Source organism: Onychomys torridus, chromosome 2 (genome assembly GCF_903995425.1).
Source record: "Onychomys torridus chromosome 2, mOncTor1.1, whole genome shotgun sequence".
Taxonomy (NCBI): Eukaryota; Metazoa; Chordata; class Mammalia; order Rodentia; family Cricetidae; genus Onychomys; species Onychomys torridus.
The window spans coordinates 143,354,733-143,382,559 of NC_050444.1; the positions used below are offsets into that span (position 1 = coordinate 143,354,733).

General features: G+C 41.7%; 1 protein-coding gene across 1 annotated transcript; it reads right to left on the reverse strand.

Annotated features, from left to right (window-relative positions):
- Nucleotides 1-1,616: 1,616 nt before the first annotated feature.
- Nucleotides 1,617-27,283, reverse strand: Khdrbs1 (KH RNA binding domain containing, signal transduction associated 1). Its single transcript, XM_036178100.1, has 9 exons — nucleotides 26,752-27,283; nucleotides 16,038-16,162; nucleotides 13,723-13,839; nucleotides 11,922-12,068; nucleotides 8,865-8,998; nucleotides 7,156-7,357; nucleotides 6,643-6,710; nucleotides 5,691-5,749; nucleotides 1,617-2,944 (listed from the first exon to the last, which is right to left on the reverse strand). The coding sequence occupies exons 1-9, from the start codon at nucleotides 27,131-27,133 to the stop codon at nucleotides 2,847-2,849; spliced, it is 1,332 nt and encodes a 443-aa protein (XP_036033993.1). The 5' UTR covers nucleotides 27,134-27,283; the 3' UTR covers nucleotides 1,617-2,846.
- Between the last annotated feature and the right edge of the window lie 544 nt (nucleotides 27,284-27,827).

Below are 27,827 nucleotides of genomic sequence, written 5' to 3' on the forward strand. Positions count from 1 at the left end.
TAAAAAGACATAGAAGTGTGATTACGGTAAAGTGAGTTTAGGAATGCCTGGCCTGTTAACCACCTCCTAGCTTTGCCATGACACATCTACCATCTTCAATGAAAACCACCTTAACATACCTGACATGGGTCTTCGATACCCATTCTATTCCAGGAAAAGCCTCAGGAATTTTCAGTCACCTGAAAATTGAGAAATCAGGAATGAGTGTTTAGAAGCAGCTTTAAAGACATACAAAATAAAAGAGAGAGATCCTGCATGCAATTTACACATTACAGGAAAGAAACATGCAACTTTTCAGAAAATTCAAATAACATTGCACTGTGAATATCAATATGGTGTCTTGGGGGCTCATCCTTGTACATTTTAAAACAGCTGAGCAGAAAGCTTTACTCTGGGGTGCAGCAGGTCTTCTTATCTACAGTCATTGAAATTTTACAATGTGTCATTTAAGATGTCAGACTTTGTGCCCAAGTTACATTACAGTTCACTTGTGATGGGCAGGATTATTAAGAGTTATGGAGAATTTATGCGGCAGCATATGGTTTTTCTTTTTACAACTATTTTTATTAAACAATTTTTGCAAAGTTTTAACATTAAAATTAACAACTAAAGAATTGTTTATGCAAGTTGCTGTCACAGTTTATATAAAAGAGAAATATGTGCTATTAAAATCAGACATTTAGGTTACCTTTGGTTTTTTGCGATGCATGTTAGCTTTACACATCCTGATTCTCTTGCGATAACTTTCCTTTAAAAAGGGGGGTATAGAGTGATCTCTTTTCATCAAAACAAGACATAATGCCCTGAAAGCTGACTTCAAACCATGGTTGAAAATTCAGTTATTTACACTTTATCACAATCTATAAATACATTTTTTTGTTGGTGTGTTTTAAAAAGAAAAAACAAAAATGCCCATCATGCACTGCTACAGGCAGCTTGGCACTTCACACAAGAGGATTTTTCACCCCCGAGCAGTTTATGCGGCTCTTAGGGAAAGAATGAGGTCCCTGGGAATGAAGAGTGGAAATAGGACTAACCAATTCCGTTTTCTTACACATAGTCTTGTGGGATGGAATTCAGGACCAGCCTACCATGCCAGCTTCTGCCCCAAGACAGCTGAACTGTTAACAGCATCTCTAGGATTGGAAGGGAAACCCTCAAGGGCATCCAGGTTTTGCTGAATTGTGGTATCTGAACACAGGTAAAATCAATGTCTGAGTCCAGAGACTTGGTGTCATTCTCTAAGGCCGCTAAGGGTTCTAGAGAAGGTGCAAGCTAGGGTGGCTGGCAATTCAAGTACCTATACCTTTACATGAAAACCAATCTGTGTTTTAGTCAGTTGGGTTTTTCTCTCTAAAAATTATATTTTTGATAGGATTGGATAAAACTGCTTTCAACAACTTCCAGGGGGTGAAAAAGCTTTGGTTCTTTTTAAACTAAAACTTAACAACTCATAAACTTTTTTTTGGTAAACTTAAAATAAAATCCCCACCACCACTTTTAAGAATGTCTCCAACTTTTAACAAGCCCATTAACTTTAGAGTTAATTTAAGTTTATGTGAAAGAGAAAACTATTTTATTGTCCACCCCCAAAAATGACAATTCATCACATTTACTTTGATTAAAAAAGGACTAAACTTTATTGACAAACTGCTGCAGACATTTTGACATAAGTTTAAGCTACCTATTTAGGCAGACTTACACATGTAGCATTTAATCTTCCGAGAACAAAATGGGAGGACGGTACAAATCCATTAGGACTTTAACTTATGTACAAAGTGGATTTTGATTCCTTTTTCATTCAGCTGCAGTGTCCCTTTTTATATCATGCTAGTGTTGAGACATACTTGACTACCTTGGGAACAGCTCAAAATTGACAATGGTCAATTCAATGAACATCATCAGCTTTTGGCCCCAGTGTCCAAGTGAGTTTTTCATGGAGTGCAGAAGCTCAGATGGACAAAATACTCTGACATTTTAAATACTGAAAATTTGATTATTAGTACTATTAATGAAAAGATTGTGGCTAAAAAGTACACCATCAAATTCCATTTAGGTGGCCAACTCCTCTCCCCCATCAACCTTTCCAAACTCTACCCACCCCCCACTAAGTATCTCTCAACACTGTATGTCTGGGGCTAGATTTCAAAACCCACATAATGAAAAAGTCAGTTTTACAAACCTAATTTTGTTGTTGTTTTAAGTCAATTAACGTTAAAAATTGCATCAACTATTTAATTCATTAGGATCTTTCATATTAAAATTTAACCTTAATATTCAACCGCCATGTGCTTTTAAAGGAAATGTTTTTAGAGACGTCTGAGCTCACTTTTACATGGTGGCACCTACTGCCGTTAACATTGTGATTTTACATCTTAAGCAGCCCTGAATTTTGAAATGTAGCCTAGTTTGGGATTCTGCAACTATGACTTTACGGGGTGCCTCAAATCAAAACTAAGAAAAAGTTAACAAGCCTTTACTTCAGAACCTTTAAGCAAGCAATGCCACTTTTGAAACTAACATGTTTGTGGTTTTTTTTACTCAACTTCTTTTTTTATTATAAAAGGTACACTGTTTATATTTAAACAACAAAGAAAAAAAGCATCTACACACTTAAAAAAATTAATTCAATATCCTAAATCTATTTTTAACTCATTTTAAAATACTACATACAGAAGCCAGAATGCAGAGTTAAGAATGGAGGAAGGTGGGGAAAAGAAAGGGACCACGAAGAAAAACACTTAGACAATTACTTGTCTGGTGTGGGTAAAGCAACAGGAATCCTGGGATACAAGAAATCAGTAACAACTTTGCTCATAACTGATATTTTCCCCTCCTGTTTGTTTTTAATAACGTCCGTATGGGTGCTCTCTGTAGGATCCCTTCACTGGCCTAGCTGGGGGGGCCTTCAGTGATGGCCTGGTCCCATTCCAGTCATCTTGTCCTGTGGAAAAAACAAACACTTTATAAACCACAGGCCATAACCAGGGTAGGTCAACACCAGACATGTAACACCAACAATACTGTTTGTCTTCCAGCATCTTGATACATTCCTGGTGTTCTTTGCTCACTTCTACTTGGCCCTCCTTGATCAGCATGGGTAATCACCCATTATTTTGAGTAGAAGACAAAGGGAACAATTCAGAAAATGCTAGCCTTTACTGTACAGTTCTCCTGAGCAGCAACGTTCTCCATAAGCAAGGTACCCAGTTCCAAAACCTGGATAAATGCAACTCATTGCTTGAGGCAGTAAAGGAGTCATTAATCTCAGGGAGTCTGCAATGGCCATTCCAGTTCCCAAAGCCATTTGGCACTCATCCTCAGTTAAGATGGCAAAACATCTGCAAGGCCAATTAAATGAGGACCTCCACCATAATATGGCACTCACACACTAGGGGATAAACGTATAGAGAAATAGTGCATTATAAAACTGTAGAGAATTTCTTAGTTCTTTCCAAGAACTGACAAGTAGTAATATTTTCAACATGTTTTTCTTCATGACCTCTACAGATGACCTCTTATATTTACCCTTACCTTTGCCATACCAATTCATAAGTACATGTAAATACTAGGTACCATTACCACAGGTCTTACTTTTCTGTATGGATCAAAAATTACATAGAATTCTACCTATGCTCCTAGTCAATATACACGGCCCATCCACTATGCTCCTGGGTACCAACAAAAAAGTGTGTTTCTAATTCTCTTTAGAAAGGAATCTATCAGAAAATACTGATCAGGACAACAGCATATCAGGAATACACGAATAATAGTCTGCCTCTTTATTCTTATTTATTTATTTGGAGCTGAGGATCGAACCCAGGGCTTTGCACTTGCTAGGCAAGTGCTCTACCACTGAGCTAAATCCCCAACCCCTGCCTCTTTATTTTCAAAACACAGTCTTATTATGTATCTCATCTTAGGATAGATTTGAAGTCAGTATGTAGCTTAACCTGGTTTCAAACTTACAATAATACTGACTTAGTCTCAAGTGCCTGGGATATAGCTTGGACATTTTTTTTTTTGAACCAGGATCTCATGTACCTCATGTTACTCTCAAATTTGGTATATCACGGATGATGACCTTGAGTTTCTGATGTTCCTGCCTCTATTTCCCATCTGCTACGATTAGAGGCATGAGCCACCATGCTGAGTTTCAGCCTCTTTAGTTCAGTCTTTTCCAACAAAATAGATGCAGTTTTGGGCTGGAGAGATGGCTCAGAGGTTGGAGCACTGGCTGCTCCTTCCAGAGGCCTTGAGTTCAATTCCCAGCAACCACATGGTGGCTCACAACTATTTATGATGAGATGTGGTGCCCTCTTCTGGCATGCAGGCATACATGCAAGCTGTATTCATAATAAATAAGTTAAAAAAAAAAAAAAAAAAAGAAATGTAGTTTTACCACATAAACTCTTGTATTGCCTCATTGATGGAGGGAAATACTGAGCTAATATCACCCCACTTTCTAAACAGTACACACAAGTGGAGTGCCGCAGTGTTACTATGGCAACAGTGCAGTAAAAACTGTTTTTCTGGGGATCAGGATCTGATTGGCTATGCCGTATCATGCCAATGGGTTAAGCTTAGTGTCTTATGGGAGGATCTACTAGATTCCTTTTTCTAATTCTCTGTGGAGTATCTTAAGATGAACTGTTAGCAGCTAAGCCCCTTTGCAGGAAATTCCTCAGGGATGCAGAAGACCTCTGTTTATAAAGACTGCTCTCTCTATATACAAATATCCTCAGAGACCCATTAACACAAAGTCATTATTACCTCTTAAGGACACAATTAAGCAATGTGTTTTCAACCAAACCTCAGGGAAGGCAGTCTGGGTTTTGCTACCTTTCCAGCCTGAACTGCTTTAATGAGATCAGTACCTGAGTTGACTGGGGGTGAAGTTCAGGTGATAGAGGACTTGTCTAGCAAACAACAAGTCCATCACTAGCTACCACATAAAACCAGATGTGGTAGCACATGCTGTAACCCCAGTAGAGAAATTAGAAAATCAATGTTGGGGTTGGGGATTTAGCTCAGTGGTAGAGCACTTGCCTAGCAAGCACAAGACCCTGGGTTCAATCCTCAGCTCCAAAAAAAAAAAAAAAAAAAAAAAAAAAAAAAAAAAAGGAAAATCAATGTCATCATCAGCCATATAATTCAGAGCAGACTGAGGTAGGTGAGATAAAATGAATAAAAGTAAAAATTTTTTAAAGAGTAAGAAATTTGACTTGATATGTCTCCCAAGTAGGAAGGAGCTTAGTGCTACTACTGATGAGACTTAGCTCCACCACTGAAGGCTCTGATTTGATTCTAACAGATACTATTGCCTTCTAATCTGCTGTGATGAGCTGCTTTCAGCTGGCAGTTTTCTTCTGCACTACTATTCTTTTCAGTAAGGTCTTTTTCTTTTTTAAATGAGGGAGGGGCAGGACAGTAGAGCTAAACAAGTAAGTTCTTCTATGTCTCAACATGGCCAAGGCACCAGCAGCAGCAAAAGGTCCAAAACCAGCAAAGCTAGATCTGACCCAAGACATACAACACCATAAAATTGAAGAGCCGAAGTTACATTTACCAATGCAGCAGGCTTCTACTGCTCCTTAGATGTGACTGCCTGACTCCCAAGATTCCATCAACCAGTATTTTTCCAGACACTTACTTAGCCATTTTTCCCCAGCACAGAAATAAAAACATACCATAAGCTTCATAAGAATCTTGAACCTCCCCATGTCCATAGTCATAATATTCTGACTCCCTGGAAAGCCAAAAACAGAACAGTAAAAGGCTTTAGTTTTAGCATTCTTTCAACAATCCATATCTTGGGCATTTTATATCCATAAAATAGGGAGAGATGTTCTGTCCCATCCCTAACCACTCTAATAGTTACAAACAAAACATGTACAAACCATGTATTTACCAAAAAGTCTAAGTATAGCAAGAAAAACAAAAACAAAACAAAAAACCCCAGATATCATACAATTTAATATAGAAAACAACAATCTAAATCAGATTCATACAATATTATCATGTACGCATTCATATAGCTTACTGGAAGAGAACAGGAAAAGGCCTGTTTTGTCCCTATTATAGATATTATAGACATCTGAGATAGGCAAGATACATATATACACATACTCAAAGCTGTGTTTAAGAGAAATGAAAACAAAACACCTAGGTTAAGTTTCTAGCTTGTTCTTAAAATTAAAGGCATCTCCAATGTGGGTGGGGTGAGTTGATTTGTCTGTAATGAAACAAAGCCTCCAGTATCCCAGGCTGTCCTTGAACTCGTGATCCTGTGCTGAGATCAAACTCAGGACTTCATGCATACTAGGCAGGCATTCTACCAACTGAGTGTTGTATTTCTTAACAAAAGAATTATATAATGGTATTTTTCCTCTTTGTTTCTATGTAGTCATAGAAATTTCTCAGGAATTTCTCATCAATTAGCCTCGAATCCTAAATTATCACATAAAATTCAGTTATCCAAATTTGCAGGCCCATATGCCTTTAAGTCATCAAAAGCAGAGAAGATACCTTCAAAATGGTTAAGTCAGACTACTCCGTAGGTTGGGGTTTGCCCAAATTTTTAGTTCCTCCAACTCCACCCATCTAGAACAATATATAGGCCACTGCTATTGCCTGACTCACCCTTGGCTCTGGCTGTAATAACCTTCATATCCTTCGTAACTCTGTTCTGCATATGTATCATCATATCCCTGGAACAAATAAAGTAGGTCAGAATTGCATGTAATAGAAAAGATAATTACAATCAATTGGGGGTCAGGTTGGGGAATCATGGGCTTCTGAATGAACAGGCCATGAATATTTTCTCAAAATATTAATATCCGCTGTAGAAGAGTGAAGAAAGACAAAACAAAAATCAAATATAATATGATTCAGTATTATCAGTAACAATCTCTTAGTAAAATTCTGTGTATCAAACCACAACTCACTTCTTCACATTTAACTTATATAGAGATGGCAATAATGCCTAAAATAGAAGAAAAATCATCTCATAGTTCAAAATCAACTGAACAGGAGTGCAGATTTCAAATCTTAGAGTAGTGTTTTTTACCTACACACAGGGATAAGACTCTTGTCACTACTTTCCCTGACAACCTAGGAATGGAGGAAATGATGCGTTGTTCAAAGCATTCTTACATAGTCTTCGTATGTTTCTGGAGCAGGTGGTGGAGGTAAAGGTATCCTCTGGATGCCTGCTGTCCGAGCTCTTGGTGTTGGAGCACCCCTCACAGTGGGTGGGGGTGGCACTCCTCGAGTCACAGCGGCACCTCTGGTAATAGAGCCTCTCACTGGAGTTCCACGAACCAGAGCCCCTCGAGGTGGTCCAACACCACGACCTCTACAAAAACAAAGTTTATATAAATTTCAGCTTTTACTAATCAAGCCATATTCATGCTCAGGGTTGTTCGTAAATTCTGGAGCTAGAAATATTTTATATTTTTCAACTACTTGCTCACTTATTTGAGGCAAGGTCTCCTGGAGCTGCTCTGGCTAATGGAGAACTCTTACAAATCCACCTAGCAATGCCTCTACTAGGGTATGCCACCACACCTAGTTAAGTTAAACTTCTTAAAGGGAGGCTCTGTGGCTCCACTTGGTAAGCCGGAGCCTATATCTCTTGCTTGCCCCCTCCCCCCCTTTTTAAATTTTTTGAGACAGGGTTTCTCTGTGTAATAGTCCTGCTGTCCTGGAACTCACTTTGTAGATCAGACTGGTATCAAACTCACAAATCTATGCCTGCCTCTGCCTCCCAAGTGCTAGAATTAAAGGTTTGTGTCACAACTGCCTGACTGCCCTTTCTTTTTACTTTTCCTTTTATTAAGATGGGGGTTCATATAATGGTCTTGAACTCACTACGTAGCAGGATGACTTTGCACTTCTAGCTTTTACTTGCCAGGTACTGGAATTAAAACTGTGTGTCACAACACCCTGTTTGTGAAGCGCTAGGGATCAAACCCAGAGATTTGTGCATGCTAGGCAAGCATTCTATCAATGAGGCACATCTCTAACCCTAAAATAGACTTTAAAGCATGGAATAATATACATACACATAACAGGGTCTAAACTAGCAGGCTCTCTGGGCTTAACAGTGGATCACAGCACCTCAGGCAAGTCTAGACTAATGAATATTGCATAAAAGATAAACTCAAAAAGGTAAAATTCTGCCGGGCAGTGGTGGTGCACGCCTTTAATCCCAGCACCTGGGAAGCAAAACCAGGTGGATCTCTGTGAGTTCAAGGCCAGCCTGATCTACTGGGTAAGATCTAGGACAGGCACCAAAACCACATGGAGGAAACCTGCCTCAAAAAACCAAAAAGGTAAAAATTCTGAAGTCATACCAGATAGCCAGGTTTGGTGCTTATGACTTTAGTCACAGAACCTGGAAGGTAGAAATAGGTGATCTCTTTTGAGTTTCAGACTGGCCTGGTCTACATAGCAAGTTCCAGGTAAGACAGGGCTATATAGTGAAAAAGACAATTAGGGGGCCAGTGTGATGCTTAGTGAGTAAACACACAGCTAAGCAAGCCTGACAACCTGAGTTCAATCCCTAAGACCCAGATGATAGGACTATTCATTGTCTTCTGACTTCCAAACCCATATATGTATCTCCTAAACGCTCATAAATGAATAAATGCAATAAAACATTTTTTTTTTAATGCTAGGGCTGTCCAAAATTAGAAGCCCCTAAGTTTCAGTAGGACTGTGTCACTTGTCTATGGTCAAACTGCTAAGATCTAGAATTCTATATTTGATATACCATACAAACCTTGACTCTTCCTGAGCTAGACAGAGCAAAGGAGACTACCAGCAGTCAGATTTATATTTCCTTTTCAACTATTTTTTACCTGGGAACGGGTGGAGGAGGAGGGGCAGCTCCTCGTCCTCTTACTGGTACCCCACGACCACGAGAGGGTTCAGGAACTCCATTCAAGTAGGACAATTCTAGAAACTGCTCCTGGCAGATATCATCCATCATATCCTGGGAATTAAAGATAATAAAGAATGTGTCACTTCTTCCAAAATTCACATGGCCCTGACACATGTGGGTCTTAAAAACAGATTTGAAGCTGGGAATACTGACACATACCAGCTTTGAATCCCAGCACTCTGGGAGGCAGAGACAAGATGAGCTCTGTGAGATTGAGGCTACCCTGAACTACACAGTTTTGAGTCCTAGGACAGCCAGAGACAGAGAGTGAGTCCCTGTCTTTTCAAAATACCACCCCCAAAAAGAGCCTTGAAATCCTAGGTGATATTTCAAGTCAAGAAATTAATTCTCTGAAGTCAAATTATACCCTGTCATTTGAGGAAGGTCTCGTCAGCAGACCCTTACTAATAGATGAGGGTTCTTCAGAAAGCAGTTCCTGCTTAGCTCTCCCTTGATCACTTCTTTTACATATATGTATGTACATATACATACATACATACATACAAACCTTTCTCAAGTCAAGCCAAACAACCTATAGCTCACCACCTGGAATATTCTCACAAGTAGTCTTTGCAAACAGTTACTTTTCCTAGAATAATAGAAGCCACTACCATTAATGAAGCTCTATGTCTTAGCTGCTATATAATAAGCTCCATATGGATTTTTCATTTAATTGTCAAAATGACCCTGCCAAGATCTCCTCATAGTATAATTGGAAACTCTAACCCTTCTAAAACACACTAAAAGGAGAGGGTATAACTAGGTAGTAGAAGTGTGTACACACAGTCCTGAGAAAATTCCTAATGATGCCACAAAAGGGAGCAAGGGAAGATCCTCTTTTTCTGTTGTTGCAAAACCATACCTCTTTCCCTAAAACACCACGTAGTTTTCACCTAGATTGAGATTTTCAAGAGCCACTGTGTGTACATGGATGTAGACCCAGAGGTTCACTGTTTTCTCGATTGCTTCTCCACCTTATTGAGACAAGGTCTCTCACTGAATCCGGAGCTCATTTCCTTGCTAGGCTGACTATTCAGCAAGCCCCACAGATCTTCCTGTCTCCACAGCAAGCTTGCATGTTGTTGCTGGGGGATCCAACCCAGATTCATAAGCTTGATCGCAAGTATTTTGTGAACTGAGTTTATCTTCCCAGTCCCAAGAGTCATTTTTGTACCTTTACAGCCAAGCGCAATTTTACTGCTTATCTACTATGACTTAACATTTGGGGTAAACAAGAAAGAAGCCCATGGCGTAGAGAAGTGAAATTAAAAGTTACACAAGAAAAGCCGGATATGATAGCGCACGCCTTTAATCTCAGTGCTTGGGAGGCAGAGGCTGGCAGATCTGTTGAGTTTGAAGCTAGCCTGGTCTACAGAGTGAGTTCTAGGACAGTCAGGGCTGCACAGAGAAATCCTGTGTCATAACCCCCCCACTCCCACGCAAACAAACAAACAAACCGCAGAATGACACAGTCCCCTGAAACTCCGTACTTTCCTTGACCTTATATATCACTGCTACTTAAGACTAGATAGGGTCAAGTACTACCAATGCTCAGCTCATTGCTCAGGTATCTCCAATAGTCACATCTGTCAATTAAGATAAATTTCAGAGCCGGGTTTAATCCTAGCACCTGGGAGGGAGACAGATCTTTGTGAGTTCAAAGCCAGCCTGGTTTACAGAGTTCCAGGAGAGCCAGGGCTGTTACACAGAGAAACTCTGTCAGGGGGTGGGGGCGGTAATAAATTTCAGTCTAGCCGGGCAGTGGTGGTGCACCGCCTGTAATCCCAGCACTTGAGAGGCAGAGGCAGGTGGATCTCTGAGTTGGAGGCCAACCTGGTCTCCAAAGCGAGTTACAGGAAAGGCGCAAAGCCACATAGAGAAACCCTGTCTTGGAGGAAAAAAAAACAAAATAAATTTCAGTCTATTTTAAAGTACTTAGTAAATATAAATGAAGTTGTGGGGCTGGAGACATAGCTCAGTTGGTAGAGTGCTTGCCTAACATACATGAACAAGGCCTAGGTTGGATCCCTAACACACAAAATCAAATGTGGCAGTGCATGGCTTTAATAACAGCAAATGAGGGGCATGAAGATCAATGAATTCAAGGGTACCCTCAGCTACAGAGCAAATTTAAGGCCAGGCCGCAGAGCATGAAAGACTCTCAACAAAACAAATAAAAACCAATGTTTTCTTAGACTGGAGTCCCATCCTCAAGATACCTCCTTATATTTGGAAAAACTCCAAAATCTGGAGGGCAGGGAATTCTCAAACATTCCAGTACAGATCAGATAACTGATACTTAACCTGTACTATAATCAAGTTAACACTATTACACATCCTTTTCTAGGTATGGTGAAACACATCTTTAATCCCAGCACTTGGGAGGCAGAGGCAGGTGGATCTATGCAAACTGGAAACCAGCCTGGTCTACATACTGAGCTCCAGGACAAGCAGGGATACGTAGTGAGACCTTGTCTCAAATAAACAACGATAGTCATACATATAACATATAGGCCTTCTAAGCCAGACTCTGAATAAAAACTCCACTGCAGTGTGCCACATTAGAACACTGGATGCAACAAGCTTCCTGTTGTTAATTCTATTCAAGATTCTAACACACAAATTCCTTAAGGGCAGATTTACCTTAAGTCCTTTTCCTGATACCATCTCCTGGTTCCACAGTAGTACCAAAATACTGAACTGAATGAAGACTTTATTAAATATTTGTTAAACAGAGTGCCAAAATATTGACCCAAGGACCCAAAATATTGACAAAAGATAACAGTAAATATTAAAGAAGCCACATTTAAAAAGTAGGCTTTGGAGTACAGCATCTAAAGAACGAGGTGTTAGTGGGGAAACCTCAAAAAAATGAACAAAAGTATGGACCCTAGTCAAGAACCCTGGCTTCCTCAACAGTATGATCCTAGTTTCTTCTTTGCTCAGACAATAAAAAATATGCATATTTCCTTACTGGTACTAGAAATTTCTTTACTTCCTCCATGGCATGGGCCATAAGAGCATAAGCCTCACATGGGGGTCCAAAGACTTCAATGAAGACATGAAGATCCATATTTAAATGGGCATATTTGGGGTCTCCACCCTTGCGAAGCTCTTCTTCCTATTAAAAAAAAAAAAGCAAAGAAATATCAAATCATACATAAACTAAATGAAAACAACAACTGTATCTATAGGCCACAGGGAGAGCCAGAAATAACTTACTATGTAAAAGACCTGAACTCCTAAGAAGGAAGGTAAAGCAAGTCCTAGAACCTGGAACTTATATCCCCTTAAACTGTACTTGGTTAACTGTCCCTTAAACAGCGGAGCATTCAATTCATTGAATTTGAAGGAATGATATGTTAAAGCTTAATTTTAGAATCTACTCAGATAATAGTAGTTTGCTCAGTATTTAGTGTATGTGTTTAGGGCCAACCAGTAGTTTTTAAACCCATCGGAGCTCTTTATCACCATCAGCCCTGCTTATGTGTTTTTGTCTAGGAGTTCAAGGAAAGAACAAAGCTAGAACAAAGAAGAAAATCTCTTACAAATCTCACCAACTAAAATAATATACTTCAGATTCATTCTGTGTATCTAGTGAGAAATATTAAAGGACAAAAGAAAAAAAAACTACCTAAAAGTTAGATCCTCAGGCTGGAAAGATGGCTCAGTGGTAAGAACACACACTGGCTGTTATTCCAGAGGTCCTGAGTTCAATTCCCAGCAACCACAAGGTGGCTCACAACCATCTATAAAGGGATCTAATACCCTCTTCTGGTGTGTGTATACATAATAAATAAAGTAATCTTAAAAAAAAAAAAAAAAAAAAAAGGCCCTTAAAAAAAGTTTCTAGATGTTTTAGCAGGCAAATCTTATCTATAAAGCTGACCCTAGAAGAAAGACCATTATGTGTGGTAGGAAGCTTCTTGTCAACTAATAATTCACTCTGTAAGGAACTGTAGAATGGGAAAGGAAAAAACCTTAGGGGGGTTCTCTTTTTCAGGAGAACTCATATTTACTTTTGGCACATTCCTGTTGGCTAGAAATCAAATCACCTAATCCCAAACTCACCAGCCCTTAATACCACTGATCTCATTATTTCCTGTCCCTGGAAAACAGGGTGGGCTGCTCACATTTTGTGTCTTTAGTCTGGATTAAGTTTAGTATACCCAGTTCTCATTTCAAGTTTTCAGAGGTAAGTTTACCAAAGCTAACAATGCTACTTAGGACTGGAGAGATAGTACAGAGGTTAAGAGCACTAACTGTTCTTCCAGAGGTCCTGAGTTCAATTCTCAACACCCACATGGAGGCTCATAACTGTCTATATAACTACAGTCCTATGGGATCCAATGCCCTCTTCTGATGTGCAGATGTTCACACAGACAAAACATCCATATACATAAAATAAACACATTTTTAAAGAAATCATTAGGACATGTTTAGGCTCCTCCCAACATTGCCAAATTAGTGCTTATATGCAATAAAAACTTATAGCAGTCATATTTTATATGCCAGAGGGCACAGGATTAACGACAGTGGTGAATGTCTTTAACCCAGCACATGGGAGGCAGAAGCAGGCAGATCTTTGAGACCCACCTGGTCTACACAGCAAGTTGCAAGCCAACCAGAGCTACATACTGAGATACCGTGTCAACCCCTTCCAACGCCCACACAAACTCCAAAACGTTTGCTTGCATGAGGCACTCATATCAGGTACTGTTCAACTAGAGGGCGCCGGGAGGACCGTCGTCGCCGCCTCACTACTATGGACCTACCTTGGCTTTGTCTCTCATCGACCCCTTCCCCAAGACGGAGATCTTTGCGCCAGTCTCCTCCTGAAGTCGCTTGATTGTATTTCCTTGGGGTCCCAGGATCTTCCCCACAAAATTGAACTGCAGGAAATTTAAAAACACAATTCTAAATGGACACACCTCTAGAAAAACAACATGCCATTTGATCTTCAACAACACTATAAAGAATCAATATATAAATATATATGAAATACCATTTTACTCAAAATATATTGCAGCCGTATCATTAGTGATTCGCTTTAAGTTATGTAACTAAGAGTATAGTTCCTAGACCTAAATTTGGATTTCCTGATAAAGTTCAGCACTCTTTCCACAACTTATTGCAATTCATAATAATGTATCGTAAACATTTTTAAGATTTATTTATTTATTGTTTATAGTATTCTATTTGCATGTGTGCCTGCAGGCCAGAAGAGGGCGCCAGATCTCATTACAGATGGTTGTGAGTCACCATGTGGTTGCTGGGAATTGAACTCAGGACCTCTGAAGAACAGCCAGTACTCTTAACCTCTGAGCCATCTCTCCAGCCCTCGTAAACATTTTAACATGCAGACAACTTTGTTTTTCTGTGTAGCCCTGGCTGTCCTGGAACTCGCTTTGTCAACCTGGCTGGCCTCGTACTCACAAAGACCTGCCTGCCTCTGCCTCTGCCTCCTGAGCTCTGCGATTAAAGGCATGCACCACCACTTCCCAGCAACATGCATAAATTTTTATTAGTAATCAGACAAGACATTGTACATAAGCAAGCAGGTACTCTACTTCTGAGCCAGAACAAAACAAATGCTGTACCCCTTGGTAGCATGTATTGTAAGCTGAATATTAACAAACTACTTCCCTTTAAAAATGAAGGAAGACTGGGTGGGAGGTGGTGGTGCATTGCCTTAATCCCAGAGCTTCCAAGGTAGAGGCAGACAGATCTCTGAGTTTGAGGGCAGCCTGGTCTATAGAATGAATTCCAGAAAAGCCAAGACTACACAGTGAAACCCTGTCTCAAAAAACCAAAAAATAAAAAATAAAAATAAAAAAAGGACAAAGGTGAACCATTTATTTTTAAATTTTAAATTTATTAATTTATGAGAGAAAAAGAGCAACCATGTGCACCAGTATATACAAGAGCGCCAAACAGCCACACTTCACATTGGTCAGGACAACTTGGGGAAGTTGGTTCTCTCCTATCATGTGGGTTCCAGAAATCAAACTCAGGCCTTCAGGCATGGTGGCAGGAACCCACTAAACCATCTTGTGAACCCAGAATATCACCTCCCCAAGACAGGGTTTCTCTGTAGCCCTGGCTGTCCTAGGACTTATTCTATAGACTAGGCTGGCCTCAAAAAGTTCTATTTTATTTGATTTACAGTCTAAGTCAGGGGCAAAGGAATGGCTTGTGATTAACATTATTTGTTGCTCTTGCCCAAGATTTGGATTCTGTTCCCAATTACCTATAGCCCCAGATCCAAGGGAATCTGATACCCTCTTCTGGCTTCCTTAAGCACAAAGCATGCACATGGTATACATAGAATATACATGCAGGCACTTAGATACATAAAATAAGATAAAGATATATAAAGAGGGGTTGGGGATTTAGCTCAGTGGTAGAGCACTTGCCTAGCAAGCACAAGGCCCTAGATTTGGTCCTCAGCTCTGGCAAAAAAAAAAAAAAAAAAAAAGATGATATATAAAAAAAGTAAAAAGCTCAGAGGCAAAAACATAGTTAAAGAGAAATGGGATAATTTAAGTTAGAAAAGCTGGCTAGAAACAAGCCAAGCTAAGGAAGGCCAGGCACTCATAAGCAGATTAAGTCTCTGTGTATTTATTTAGGAGATGGGTGGCTGGCCCCCAAAGAGTAAAAAAACCAACTCCAGTCAATCTTTTGACAAAGGGCAATGCTTTAAAGATCCAGAATTTTATTTTGGATCTAGAGCCTGAACAAACACGAGAAATAAATTACTTTTGATTATTAAAAGTGACTGTACTTCCTTCTTGACTATAACTATGCTATTAGTTATGGACTTGGATATTGATCTCATTACAGATGGTTGTGAGCCACCATGTGGGTGCTGGGAATTGAACTCAGGACCTCTGGAAGAGCAGCCAGTGCTCTTAACCACTGAGCCATCTCTCCAGCCCCCGGACTTGGATATTTTAACTTCCAGAAACAGGTACTTCAAACACAGTGAAGCTTTACAGATGGATACATGGCCACTCCAAGTCTTCATTGCAGCCAACAGCACACCAACCTACACCGGTAACTCACAGAAGTCAGACGCTTTTACACTTACCTTGGGATACTGCTTGACAGGTATCAGTACCCGTTCTTTCAGCTTCATGTTCTTGTGAGAAAACAAATCCAAGTAATTCTCCTCATCGTCTTTTTTTGACTCTCCCTTCTGAATCTTCTCAATTTCTGAGTAAGAAAAACGGAACTTAATTTCTGCACTTTTAAGGCACCTGGCAAGACTGCTCAAAGTGTTATTATGGAGTACTGTGTAAAAAAGTAAACAGTTCAGGATAATGTGCTAATTTTAGATAGACTGGATAAGGCACCCAAGCTGTAAGAGGCTGACTGTGGAACTGAATCCTACTTCCCACCTTCATCCATTCACATGTTTCTTGACTTAAGAGTACATGCATTGGCCAGGCATGGTGAGACATACCTCTAATCTCAACACTTAGGAGGCAGAGGCAAGTAGATATCTGAGTTCAAGGCCAGTATGAGCTGTAGATCGAGTTCCAGCAGCTAGGGCAACACAGAGAAACCCCGTTTCCAAAACAAAAAACAACAAAAAAAGGAAACAAAGAGTATATTCATTTACCTAAATTAACGCAATGAGATGGGGAAAAATTATATTAAAAAAAAATTAAAACAGGAGCTGGAGAGATGGCTCAGCAGTTAAGAGCACTGACTGCTCTTCCAGAGGTTCTGAGTTCAATTCCTAACAACCACATGGTGGCTCACAACTACCTGTAATGAAGTATACATAATAAATAAATAAACCTTAAAAAAATTAAAACAAATCAAAATCCCCAGCAAGTAAGACACAGGTGCCTGAAGAGATGTCTCAGCTACTGGGGCACACACACACCGCTCATCCAGAAATCTCAGCGTAGCGCTCAGGGCAGAATGACTCCCAACCGCTTCTACTGCGCCAAGGATCCAAAGCGGTCTTTGGACTGCATGAGCACTGACATAAAGAAAAACTAAAGAAAAACATTTTTATAAAGGCTGGGCACGGTGGCTGTTTCCAGCTAACTGAACACAACCAATTATAGATTCCTTTGTTCCTTCTCCGGTCCTACTGTTCCACTCTAGCTGAGAGAAAGTATCCCAATAAAGGAACAAAAATTAGTATTTAAATATAACAACGGACAGCTCTATTACCACCCCACTATAGCAATAATGTTTTTGTTTTCCAGTCCTTAAGAGTTTGAAAGACCTGCTCTTGCTCTGTCACACATTAGTTGTCAACTTAGACAAGTTATTTAGCTGCTCTGCATATATGTTTTCTCATTTATCAAATACAGGCAAAATCAACCTATACAAACAGAGTAACAATGAAGGAGGTGTGTGGTGTGCCTGCCAGTGGTCTCAGCGCTTAGGAGCCAAGCAGGAGGATCACCAAAGTTTGAGGACAGCCTAGGATAAAAGAGATGATCTTTCCTAAAATAGAAACAAAAGAAAATCAAAATCCAACTAAACAACAAAAGAACATATACTCAAGATCAAAGTTCATTTCTTACTTTGTGGGTAATACATAGTTACTATCTAGACGAAACTCAATATCCAAAACAAGAAAATACAAAAAAAAGTAATTTAAAAACAACAGGGAGGGCTAGAGTGATGATGGCTCTGTACTTAAGAGCACTTGCTGCTCTTTAGAGGACTCAACAGGTTCATTTCCCAGAACCCACATGGCAGTTCTCAACCATTAGTAACTCCAGTCTGAGGAGATCCAATGCCCTCTCCTGGCCTCCTCGGCTAAATACATACATGCAGGAAAAACATTCATACACCTAAATTTAAAAGAAAAACTCTCAACTGAAGTCTGACTAAAACAAAAATATATACAACGAAAAGTCTAGAGATAAGCTGGGCAGTGGTGGTGTACCCCGTTAATCCCAGCACTCCGGAGGCAGAGCCAGGCGGATCTCTGAGTTCGAGGCCAGCCTGGGCTACCAAGTGAGTTCCAGGAAAGGCTCAAAGCTACACAGAGAAACCCTGTCTCGAGGGAAAAAAAAAAAGTCTACAGATAAACACACACCCCTAAAACCATTATAACCACCAAGGCCATAGACATAATCAGAACGAAGGTACTTTGAATTTGCAGTTTCATCAAGATGGGAACTCTTGACTGTCCTGTTACATTACCCCTAAGTACAGGGCTCCTCTGTTTTCTTAATTACTGAGATGCAGTTAGGCCCTTCAGTTGTAGCTTATGCCACTTTGCAGAAATATTACTTAACCAGTACAAGAAGACTCAAAAGCTGGACCACAAAACTGATGGTAGATTTGTTTATATGCAAAGTAACGTACCCATAAACATAGGGCTACCCTATAACACAGAATTACTGATGTATTTTGAATGAGTTACTGTATCTTAGAATTCTTTTCCCATTTTTCCAACTTTTAAAAGAATATAAAGCATTTTAGAGAATTCAGAGAATAATGATCAATAAAATAAAACAAGTTGAAGTAGGGCTGGGGAGATGTCTTAGCTGCACAAAGATAATGATACGAATTCGCGCGCGCGCGCACACACACACACACACACACACACACACACACACACACACACACACCAGTTGAGGTGGCATGTGCCTGTAATCACAACTCTGAGGATGTGGGGACAGGAGAATCCCTAGGCCTGCTGACCACCAGTCCAAATTACTGAGCTTCAGGTTCAGTGAGAGACTATATTAAGATACAAGGTAGCAAATAAAATAAATAACAAGATAAAGCACTGAGGAAGACACCAGGTATTAACCTGGTTCCAGACATACATACAAAGGAGTCAAAAGCCTAGAAAGCAAGAGTAATAACCTGACCCTTCAACAAGGATCAGCGTCCATATTTAGAAGTAGAACTAAATATTGTAATAAGTATTACTTCACTTTCCCTCAAAAACAACTCAGTAGAATTGCTGGTATATATCCCCATCTTATAACTGAGTTATAAGTTAATTACTTAGGAAACTAAGTTAATTACTTCTAGGTCACAAAGCTGCTAAAGTATCGGCAAACAGACTAAAACGTAGGCTTGGGGCTGGAGATACAACTCAGTGGTTAAGAGCATTCAGTGCTCGTGTATATAGGACACTGGTTCAGTTCCTAGTACTCACATGGCAGCTCACAACCACCTGGTTCCAGAGGACCCAGATGCTTTCTCTCTTTTGGCCTCCATAAGCACCAGGCAAATACATGGTGCACATACATATATACATGCAGGCAAACCACTCATACACATAAAAATAAATCTTAAAAAGCAAAACAACACTAGGCATTTTCTAACTTCAAATCTCACATCCCAAGGCTAGGCAGTGATGGTGCACGCCCTTCATCCCAGCACATGGCAGAGGCTGGTAGATTTCTGTGAATTCAAGCAAGGCCAGTCTGGTCTACAAAGTGAGTTCCAGGACAGCTAAGGCTACACCGAGAAACTCTCAAAAAAGAAAACAAACAAACAAAAACCCAACAAACAAGAAAAGAAATCTCACATCCTTCCTGTGTTCTCTTAGTAGAGGACACTTTAAGCAACAAAGACCTAATTTTATAAAAAATTCTACAAGCTACAATTTATGCCTGGTGTGGTGGCACAAACCTTTAATCCCAGCACTTGGAAGCAGAGGCAGGTGGTCTATAGAAAGAGTTCCAGGCCAGCTATACATACAGTGAGACCTTATTTTTTTGCCCCTCCCCCAAAGAAAAGAATTTGAAAAGGCTTACCCTAAACCAAATATGATAGCACATGCCAGCACTCAAGAGGACTTCTGTGAGTTCAAAGCCAGCCTGAGTTACATTAAGAACTTGTCTTAAAAAAGACAAGAGCAAAGAAAAGAAAGAACAACAACTAAAAAGATGTCTTACCCTCAGGCAAAAGCACCTTCTAGACAACATTTCTAAAAATGACTCCCTTAAATGAAGTTTGCCTGGGCCTCTGGAGACCTTGGATGTCCCAAGAGCCAAAGAAAGAAAAGCTAAGGGATAAACAACACAGAGATGTGACCCATCTGTTTGTTGGCCTGGCAATCACAATTTATCATATCTTATCCAGTGTCTTTGATGTGTCAGGAGTTTTGGATTACTCATTATAACCAACACTATCCCCATTTAATGGGCAAAGAAATTGAACTCAGAAGTTATAAAATTTGTCACCAAACTAGTGAGAGAACACTTGCACCAAGTTACTTTTTGCAATATTAGATTGAATTAAACACACAGCATTTTAAAAACTTTTACACATTTTTCTCCCTTTTATCTCCCTCTAAGCATCCAAAAATTGGGATTATTTAATGCATCTCAGAGCGAAAAACAGGGTTTTGCTTGTTTATTTAAAGAGCGTTTCAACCTCCAGAGGACAAGGATTATAAATGTGCATAATCATGCATGCATACTGAGCTAGAACATACATTTTGAGGGACAGACAAAACAGAGTTGAATACTAGCTCTGCTACATCTATAAAGCGTGACCCTGCTTTTGAAATAGAATAAACCAAGCATATGCTATGTCGACCCATGCCTTTATAACCCAGGCACTTGGGAAGCAGAAGGATCAGAAGTTCAAGGCCAGCCTGGGTTATGAGACCCTGGCTCAAACTACACCCCCAAAAACAGAGGATAAAAAAGAAACAAGGTTCATATTAAATAAGCCTGGGGGGAAAAATGGATTGGACTTCGTGGTTCAAGCCTGCAATCCTGGCTACCACAGAAGGCTGGAACAGAAGGATTTCAAGGTCAAGCCTGGAAATTTTAGTGAGATCTGGTCTCAAAATAAAAAGTAAAAGGAGCCAGGTAGTGGTGGTACACGCCTTTGGCAGATCTGAGTTTGAGACCAGCCTGATCCAGGCCAGCCAGAGCTACAGAGAAATCCTGTCTTGAAAAACCAAAAAGTAAAGAGAGCTGAGATTATAGAGTTCAATGGTAGAACACCTGTTCAGCATGCTACATAAAAGGCACTGGGTTCAATCCTCAGAACCACCAAAACAAATTTTAGAAACAACTGCACTGAGTAAAAACAGACTACCATGTACATTATATTAATTTCTTAACATTTGATAAGAGCTGCATATAGAGCAAGACAACAGTCAAGATTTTTTTTTTTGGAGCTGAGGATCGAACCCAGGGCCTTGCTCTTGCTAGGCAAGAGCTCTACCACTGAGCTAAATCCCCAACCACAAGATTTTTCTTTTTCACTAAGGTGTCAAGACTGACTTAGCAAATCTGCTCCAAAGAATGAAATTCTGTCATCCTCTAGCCTCTTGGAGCACTGTACCCTTCTGTTAACAATTTCTGGAATCCCACAATCAATCTAAGCATCTTCAAGTCTTAGTACAATGCCGGGCTGACACACATATGAAAGAAACGTCCGAACTTCCTTCATTCATGTATTATTTCCAGCCTTTCCACTTTTTCTGTTAGTGTCATCTTTTGGAAACATAAACCCAATGATCTTAGTGTAAAAGAACCCTTGTCGGGGCTGGAGAGATGGCTCAGAGGTTAAGAGCACTGCTTGCTCTTCCAAAGGTCCTGATTTCAATTCTCAGCAACCACATGGTGGCTCACAACCATCTGTAATGAGATCTGGTGCCCTTTTCTGGCCTGCGGGGATATGTGCAGACAGAACACTGTATACGTAATAAATAAATCTTTAAAAAAAAAAAAAAAGAAAAAGAAAAAGAACCCTTGTCCATAATTTCTATTTACCAAACCATTTCAAGCAAGAACCCCTTCAAGAATTTGAAGGTGCAAGCTAACCACCCAACTCCACAAATACACAAAGTCATAATATGTTACATGCAATACTGGATAAGAATGAAAAAAATGGCCTGACAGTGATGGCGCACGCCTTTAATCCTAGCACTGGGGAGGCAGAGGCAGGCGGATCTCCGAGTTCAAGGCCATCAAGCCTGGTCTACAAATTGAGTTCCAGGACAGCTAGCCAGGGCTCCACTGTGAGATCCAGCCACCAAAAAAAAAAAAAAAAAAAAAAAAAAAAAAGGCTTTATACATGCTAGGCAAGCATTTTACCACTAAATTCCCAGGCTAGCCCTGAACTCTGTAGCTCTAGCATGCCTTGAACTTGAGATTTATTTGCCTTGGCTTCCTGAGCAGCTGGGATTAACAGGCCTGTGCGAACAGGACCAGTTCTGTTACTGAGCTTTAAGGAATTAGTGTTTTTGCTTTCAAGTGAAATGTTAAACTTAGCCAGAGTTGTACAAACTCCATCTAACTTGAGGTCTCAACCCACTTCTTGGTCTTCAATGTCTTCCTATCTCCAAAGACTTTTAACTGTTGACCTTCATTTACCCTTTTAGCTAATTTATATTCTAATAAAGGCAAAACATTTTTCTCCCCCACAACTCCCCAAAATCCCTTGCTGTGCTAAACATCAAACACAGGGCCTTGTACATGCCAAACAAGCATTCTATCACAGAACTATACTCCAGGCCTTCAAGACAGAAAATTAAATCTAGTTGGAATCAGTTTACAAAATGCAAAAAACAAGTTAATAAAGTTTTCTCAGCTGGGTGGTGGTGGCCCACGCCTGTAATCCCAGCACTCAGGAGGCAGAGGCAGGAGGATCTCCGTGAGTTCGAGGCCAGCCTGGGCTACCAAGTGAGTTCCAGGAAAGGCTCAAAGCTACAGAGAAACCCTGTCTCAAAAAACAAAACAAAACAAAACAAAAAAAAAACAAAAAAAAAAAAAAAAAAAAAAAAAAAATTCTTCTGATTCAAATAAAGATCTTCTGTTGACTCTTATTCTACTCAACTGTTCACTATTTGAGTCATTTATAATGTCTATTTTCCTAAGTGTAAAAAGCACCGACAGACTAGAATTCTTATATACATTTCCTGAGTCAAGGAAAAAAAAAAGGTCTAGCAGGATGGTGAAGCAGGCTTTTAATCCCAGCACTTGGGAGGCAGAGGCAGGTGGATCTGAGGCCAGCCTGGTCTACAGAGTGAGTTCCAGGACAGTCAGGGATACATAGAGAAACCCTGTCTCAAAAACAAAAGAAAACTGGGCAGTGGTGGCACACGCCTGTAATCCCAGCACTGTCTCGAAAAACCAAAAACCAAAACAAAAGAAAAAAGTCTAGCCATGGATAGGTAACTAAGTCTTTGCACATCTGCACTGTATCTATCATCACAGCTGAACATCAATTTGGCCTACAGCAGCAGCAGTAAATCTGTCTATGTTCTACATTCCTCAGAATTTTCCCATCAAAGTAATTCATAACAGAATCTGAGGCCATTCTGGGCAGCACCCTTCCAAGACACAGGGGGAATGCTCAACAAATACAGTTACAGCTGGGCTTGGTGGCTAATCCCACTCAGGAGGCAGAGGCAGGTAAGTCTGGTGAGTTTTTGAGGTCAGCCTACTCTACACAGTGAGTGCCAGGACAGCCAGCACCGAGCAGAAAGACCTTGCCCCCATTACTCCCCACCACATACACACACACACATACACACACACACATACACACACACACACACACACACACACACAACGTATTGTTAAACTACTAGTGAACCAGAAGCTAATAAACATAAAATAAACTGGGCAAGGGTCAGGGAGGGCTGTAGGTAGTAACAGGAAAGGCAGTTCTGGGTCTCACTGCACTTGATAGGGAATGGACAGAACCTAAGAAGGCATCTTAAGTGTTGGGCTCTGCGCTCTAGTGTTGTTTATCTTAGCCTTTTCATTCTCGCTTCCCTTCCAGCACTCTATGCTTTCCCATAGTTTTCTCATTTCACCCAGTTAGAGCTTCCTTTTTAAATGTCAATTTGTAGTAGGTAGTATATAATGAAGGAGTCAAGGAAAAAACTTTCAGGTGATGGAGGGAAAAAAAGAGTCAAGCGTGTGAATCAAAATGTAGACTGATTGTAAATCCTGTTTGTGCTACTAATTTAGTTTAGCCAACTATTATCTGTAATGTAATAAGATTATATTCTCAGCCATGGTGGCATATGACTTTAGTTCTAGCACTCAGAGGCAGAGGCAGGTGGATCTGAGTTTGAAGCCAGCCTGGTCTATAGATCAAGTTCCAGGACAGCCAGGACTTGACAGAGAAACCCTCCCTAGATAAAAAGATTATTTTTCCCCGCATAGTCCTTATGAAAGGGAAATACAGAATAGAGAGATGGCTCAGTAGTTAAGAGCACTTACTGCTCTTCCAGAGGACCTGAGTTCAATCCCTACATCAGGAAGTTCACAAATGCCTGTAACTCTAGCTCCAGAGGATCTGATGCTCTTTTCTGGCATACACACACACATGTACACATACCTAAATAAAAATAAATTAAGAAAAAAATTAATATACTCAATCTACTGCCCAGCACAGTAAGCATTAGCTGTTTTTCCTTAAATGTGATCTGTCTACAGCTTAAATTCAGTCTTCTTTCTCACATTTTTTCCTTTTTCTGGATTATTCAAAAATATCTTAAACCTGGCTGATAATCCTCTATCATTAAGAAGAAAGCAGAAAATAGTTTAAGTAGGAGGGCAGCCTGGGCTAGACATAGACCTTGTTTGTGTCACACAAAACAGGCTGGGAAAGAACTCCAGTGGTAAGATGCCTGTGCAGCGTGAGGATAACAAGTTCACAGCCTGCCTAGGCTATAAACAAGTTAGTGAGACTGTCTCAAAATTAGTTTTAAGGGCTAGAGAGAGGGTTCAGAGGGTAAAGGTGTTCTGTTGGTGTCAAGCTTAACAGATGATCCCAACTCTTTTTGATCTACCCCAGCATGGTGGAGAGGAACTGACACCCCTAAGTTGTTCTCTGACCTCCAAGTCACCCTTTACCATGGCAACATTCTTCCGCCTGCAGACACTTGTTCTCAGTCAACCAAACACTGGTGTTTTGTTGTTTCAAGTCAGCATGAAAAAAAAGGATAAAAGATAGCCTGAATGTGAAGATCAGTTAGTACAGTGCCTATCGTGCATAAAGCTCTGTGTTTGATCCTAGGCACTACACAAACTGAGTGTGGTGGGGCACACCTCCCAAACTCTGGAGGTAGAGGCAGAAGGAACAGAAATTCAAAATCATCCTTGGTTATATAGTGGGTGCCAATCAGCCTCAGCTACCTAAGACCTGTCTAAAATTTAAAGAAAAAAAAATTAAGGAAAAGTATGAAAATTCTTATTGGTAAATAACTTGTCCAAATATAATTAACAACAGAAATGTAAGAACCAAGCCTCCCAGCACTCTGGGAGGCAGAGGCAGGCCGATCTCTGTGAGTTTGAGGCTAGCATGGTCTACAGAACAAGTTCCAGGACAGCCAGGAAAATACGGAGAAATCCTGTCTCAAACCCCTGCCCCCCAAAAAGAAAGAAATTAAAAGAAACATAAGAACTGGAGTTATGTACAGATAGAGAGCACTAAGTTGAAATGCAACCAACTGATCTAAACATTTTTATTTTATTTATTTACTGATACAGGTTTTGTTTACTGTGCTTTAAGACCCTTTATTGTTGTTTTCATGTGTCTGTAAAGAAAACTACGTCCTTACATCATTCTAGATACATCCTTTTGCATTATAAAAACAATAAGGCCCCTTCACCAATGCTGGGAGATAAAGAATAAATGAAAGAAAATGGTATTTCATATTTGTATCTGTGTGCCTGTAGGACAAAAGACAGCAATCAGATCCCCTGGTGCTGAAGTTACAGGTGTTTGTGAGCCAAGTGATGCGGGTGCTGGGAACCGAACCCCTGCTGAAGAGCAGAAAGTGCTCTTAACCGCGGATCCATCTCTCCCTCAGATAATGGTTTTTCACAATGAACTGTCCACAGTATCATTCTGGCCAGAGTCCAACTCATTCATCAGTGAGATGGACTGTGGGGTTTTTATATGCTTAATAAGATTTAGATATCATAAAAAATACTTATTAAAACCATGCCTTAACCACAAGTGAAGGTCAAGCAGATGGTCTGAATAAGAAAACTAAGTCACTGAAGTCAAGAGAACTCGCTAGTCTGCAGAGAACAAAGGCTACCTTTCTTAAACTATCTCTACTCAAGCCAAAACTAAAACCAGAAAACCGATTTCTCGTCCATCTCGCGCTAAAGAACCTGCGGTCCCTTACCTCCCTCTATCATTTCTTCCCACGGTCTCCTGGGTTACTTTCCCTAACTTTTGCATGATTGCCAAGACGCATTTTAAAATAAAGGAGAAAAGCCATCCGGATCTGCAGCCATTCTTATTCGACAGGCCGAAGTGGAAAACTCGGCTAGAGAAAAGCTCAAGTTCCGATTCTCTCGTCGCTCCGGCCTCTGAGTAACTTAAATTGGAGTTCCCGCTAAGTCCCGCACCGCCCGGGAGACCGTGCCGGCAGCGGACGGGCATTCGGGCCCTCCCTCCCCAGTTCCTCCCGGTTCCGGCCGTCTTTCCCTCCTACACCCCGGATCAAGGCGCCCTCCACCGCGCGCGAGCAAAAAAGGGGTTCTTTTTTTGTTTGTTTGTTTTTCCTCTTTGGGAAAGCGGAGAGAAGAGGTTCATTTCTGCAAAGATTCGGTCGTTGGCGCGCGGGGCAACTACTGGAGGCGGCGGCAGGGTCGAGGATGGGGCGGGAGCACAGTACTATCCATCAAGCTCCCCGCGCTCGGGGATCGCCAGTCTCCTTCGGGCCTCACGCAGGGCTCGGAAATCTGTCCTCACACCCTGAGCCGGGGTGGGACGTGTGGGTCCGGGATCGCCAAGGTAACTCCGAGGCCCGGGACCCGAGGGGGCGGGAGCAAGAGGAACAAAGCGGCGGCCACCCACCGCCAGTACCCGCTTACCTACGGACAACAGCTGCATGGCGTGAGTGAAAGACGGGTCGAGCGAGTCCTTCTCAGCCATGAGTTCGGGCAGGTACTTATTCTCCGGCTCCATCTTGGCCGCGGCTGTGGCTGACGGGGGCAGCAGCGGGGTCGGCGCGGAACCCACTACAGTCGCGTCGGGACCCGTGGCCGACGGAGGCAGCAGCGGCGGCGGCTGCGTGGCGGGCGAGGCCCGGACGCCCCCTCGGGGCCCACCTCCGCCTCCCCGGGACCGGTGAGGCAGCGGTGACGGCCGTGTCGGGGTCTGACGCACCGAGGGGTGGACACCTGAGGGGTCCATGGAGCCGCTGCGGCCCGAGGACCGAGTCAGGCGCGCGGCAGGGTCGTCCCGGCGCTGCATCGGGGAGGATGTGTGGCGAGCGAGCGAGGGAGCGACGCGGCGGCAGCTGAGGCCCGAGCGGCGGTTGGCGGGGGTGGGAGAGCGGGAGCGACGGCGACCGAAGCCGACCCGAGCGACCCAGCGAGAGAGCACCGGAAATGAGGCGGCGCGCGTGCGCAGGCGTCTACCGGCACCGCCCTTGAGTTTCTCCGCGGAGAACAAAGTCCCCCCCAGTCTGGCCACGGCGCCTGCGCCGGCTAAAGACGTAGCCTCCCCGCTCAGGCTTCGAGCTTATTGCGCCTGCGCGGGCGCCCGCCGCCTTCGTTCGCTTCTTTTTTTTTTTTTTCTTTTTTTCTTTTCCACGTGACGCGGCGCTAGCGGTACACGTGTCTCCTCCCCCCCCCCACACTCCACTCCCCCGACACTCGGGCGGAGGGGGCGGGGGCTGTGGAATGTCTTTGTCTGCGCGCGGGCCCGCCGAGTGTGGGGCCCCGGACCTGTTATCGTGGGCCACGCCTCCTCCAACGGCCCAGCCTCGGGAGATCCCTAGAGAGACGAGCTGCAGAGAGGAATCCGAGGGCCCCCCTCCGCCCCCCGGCTAGGAAATGAAAGGAAGGCTTCTGGGAACCCAGAGACTGGGCTAGAGGGTTAAAGCTATGTGAGGCCGTCAGAGAGGGAACGACTGCCCCAGCGGGATGGGAAGATGGGAGCATTG

What these genes read in the sequence shown, in the direction of transcription:
- Khdrbs1 (XM_036178100.1), bottom strand. Translation starts at nt 27,133, where the DNA reads ATGCAGCGCCGGGACGACCCTGCCGCGCGCCTGACTCGGTCCTCGGGC. An exon ending in CGATGAGAGACAAAGCCAAG is followed by an intron (nt 12,069 to 13,722) that starts GTAGGTCCATAG and finishes TTTTTTTAATAG; the next exon opens with GAAGAAGAGCTTCGCAAGGG. An exon ending in CAGAAACATACGAAGACTAT is followed by an intron (nt 6,711 to 7,155) that starts GTAAGAATGCTT and finishes TATTTGTTCCAG; the next exon opens with GGATATGATGATACATATGC.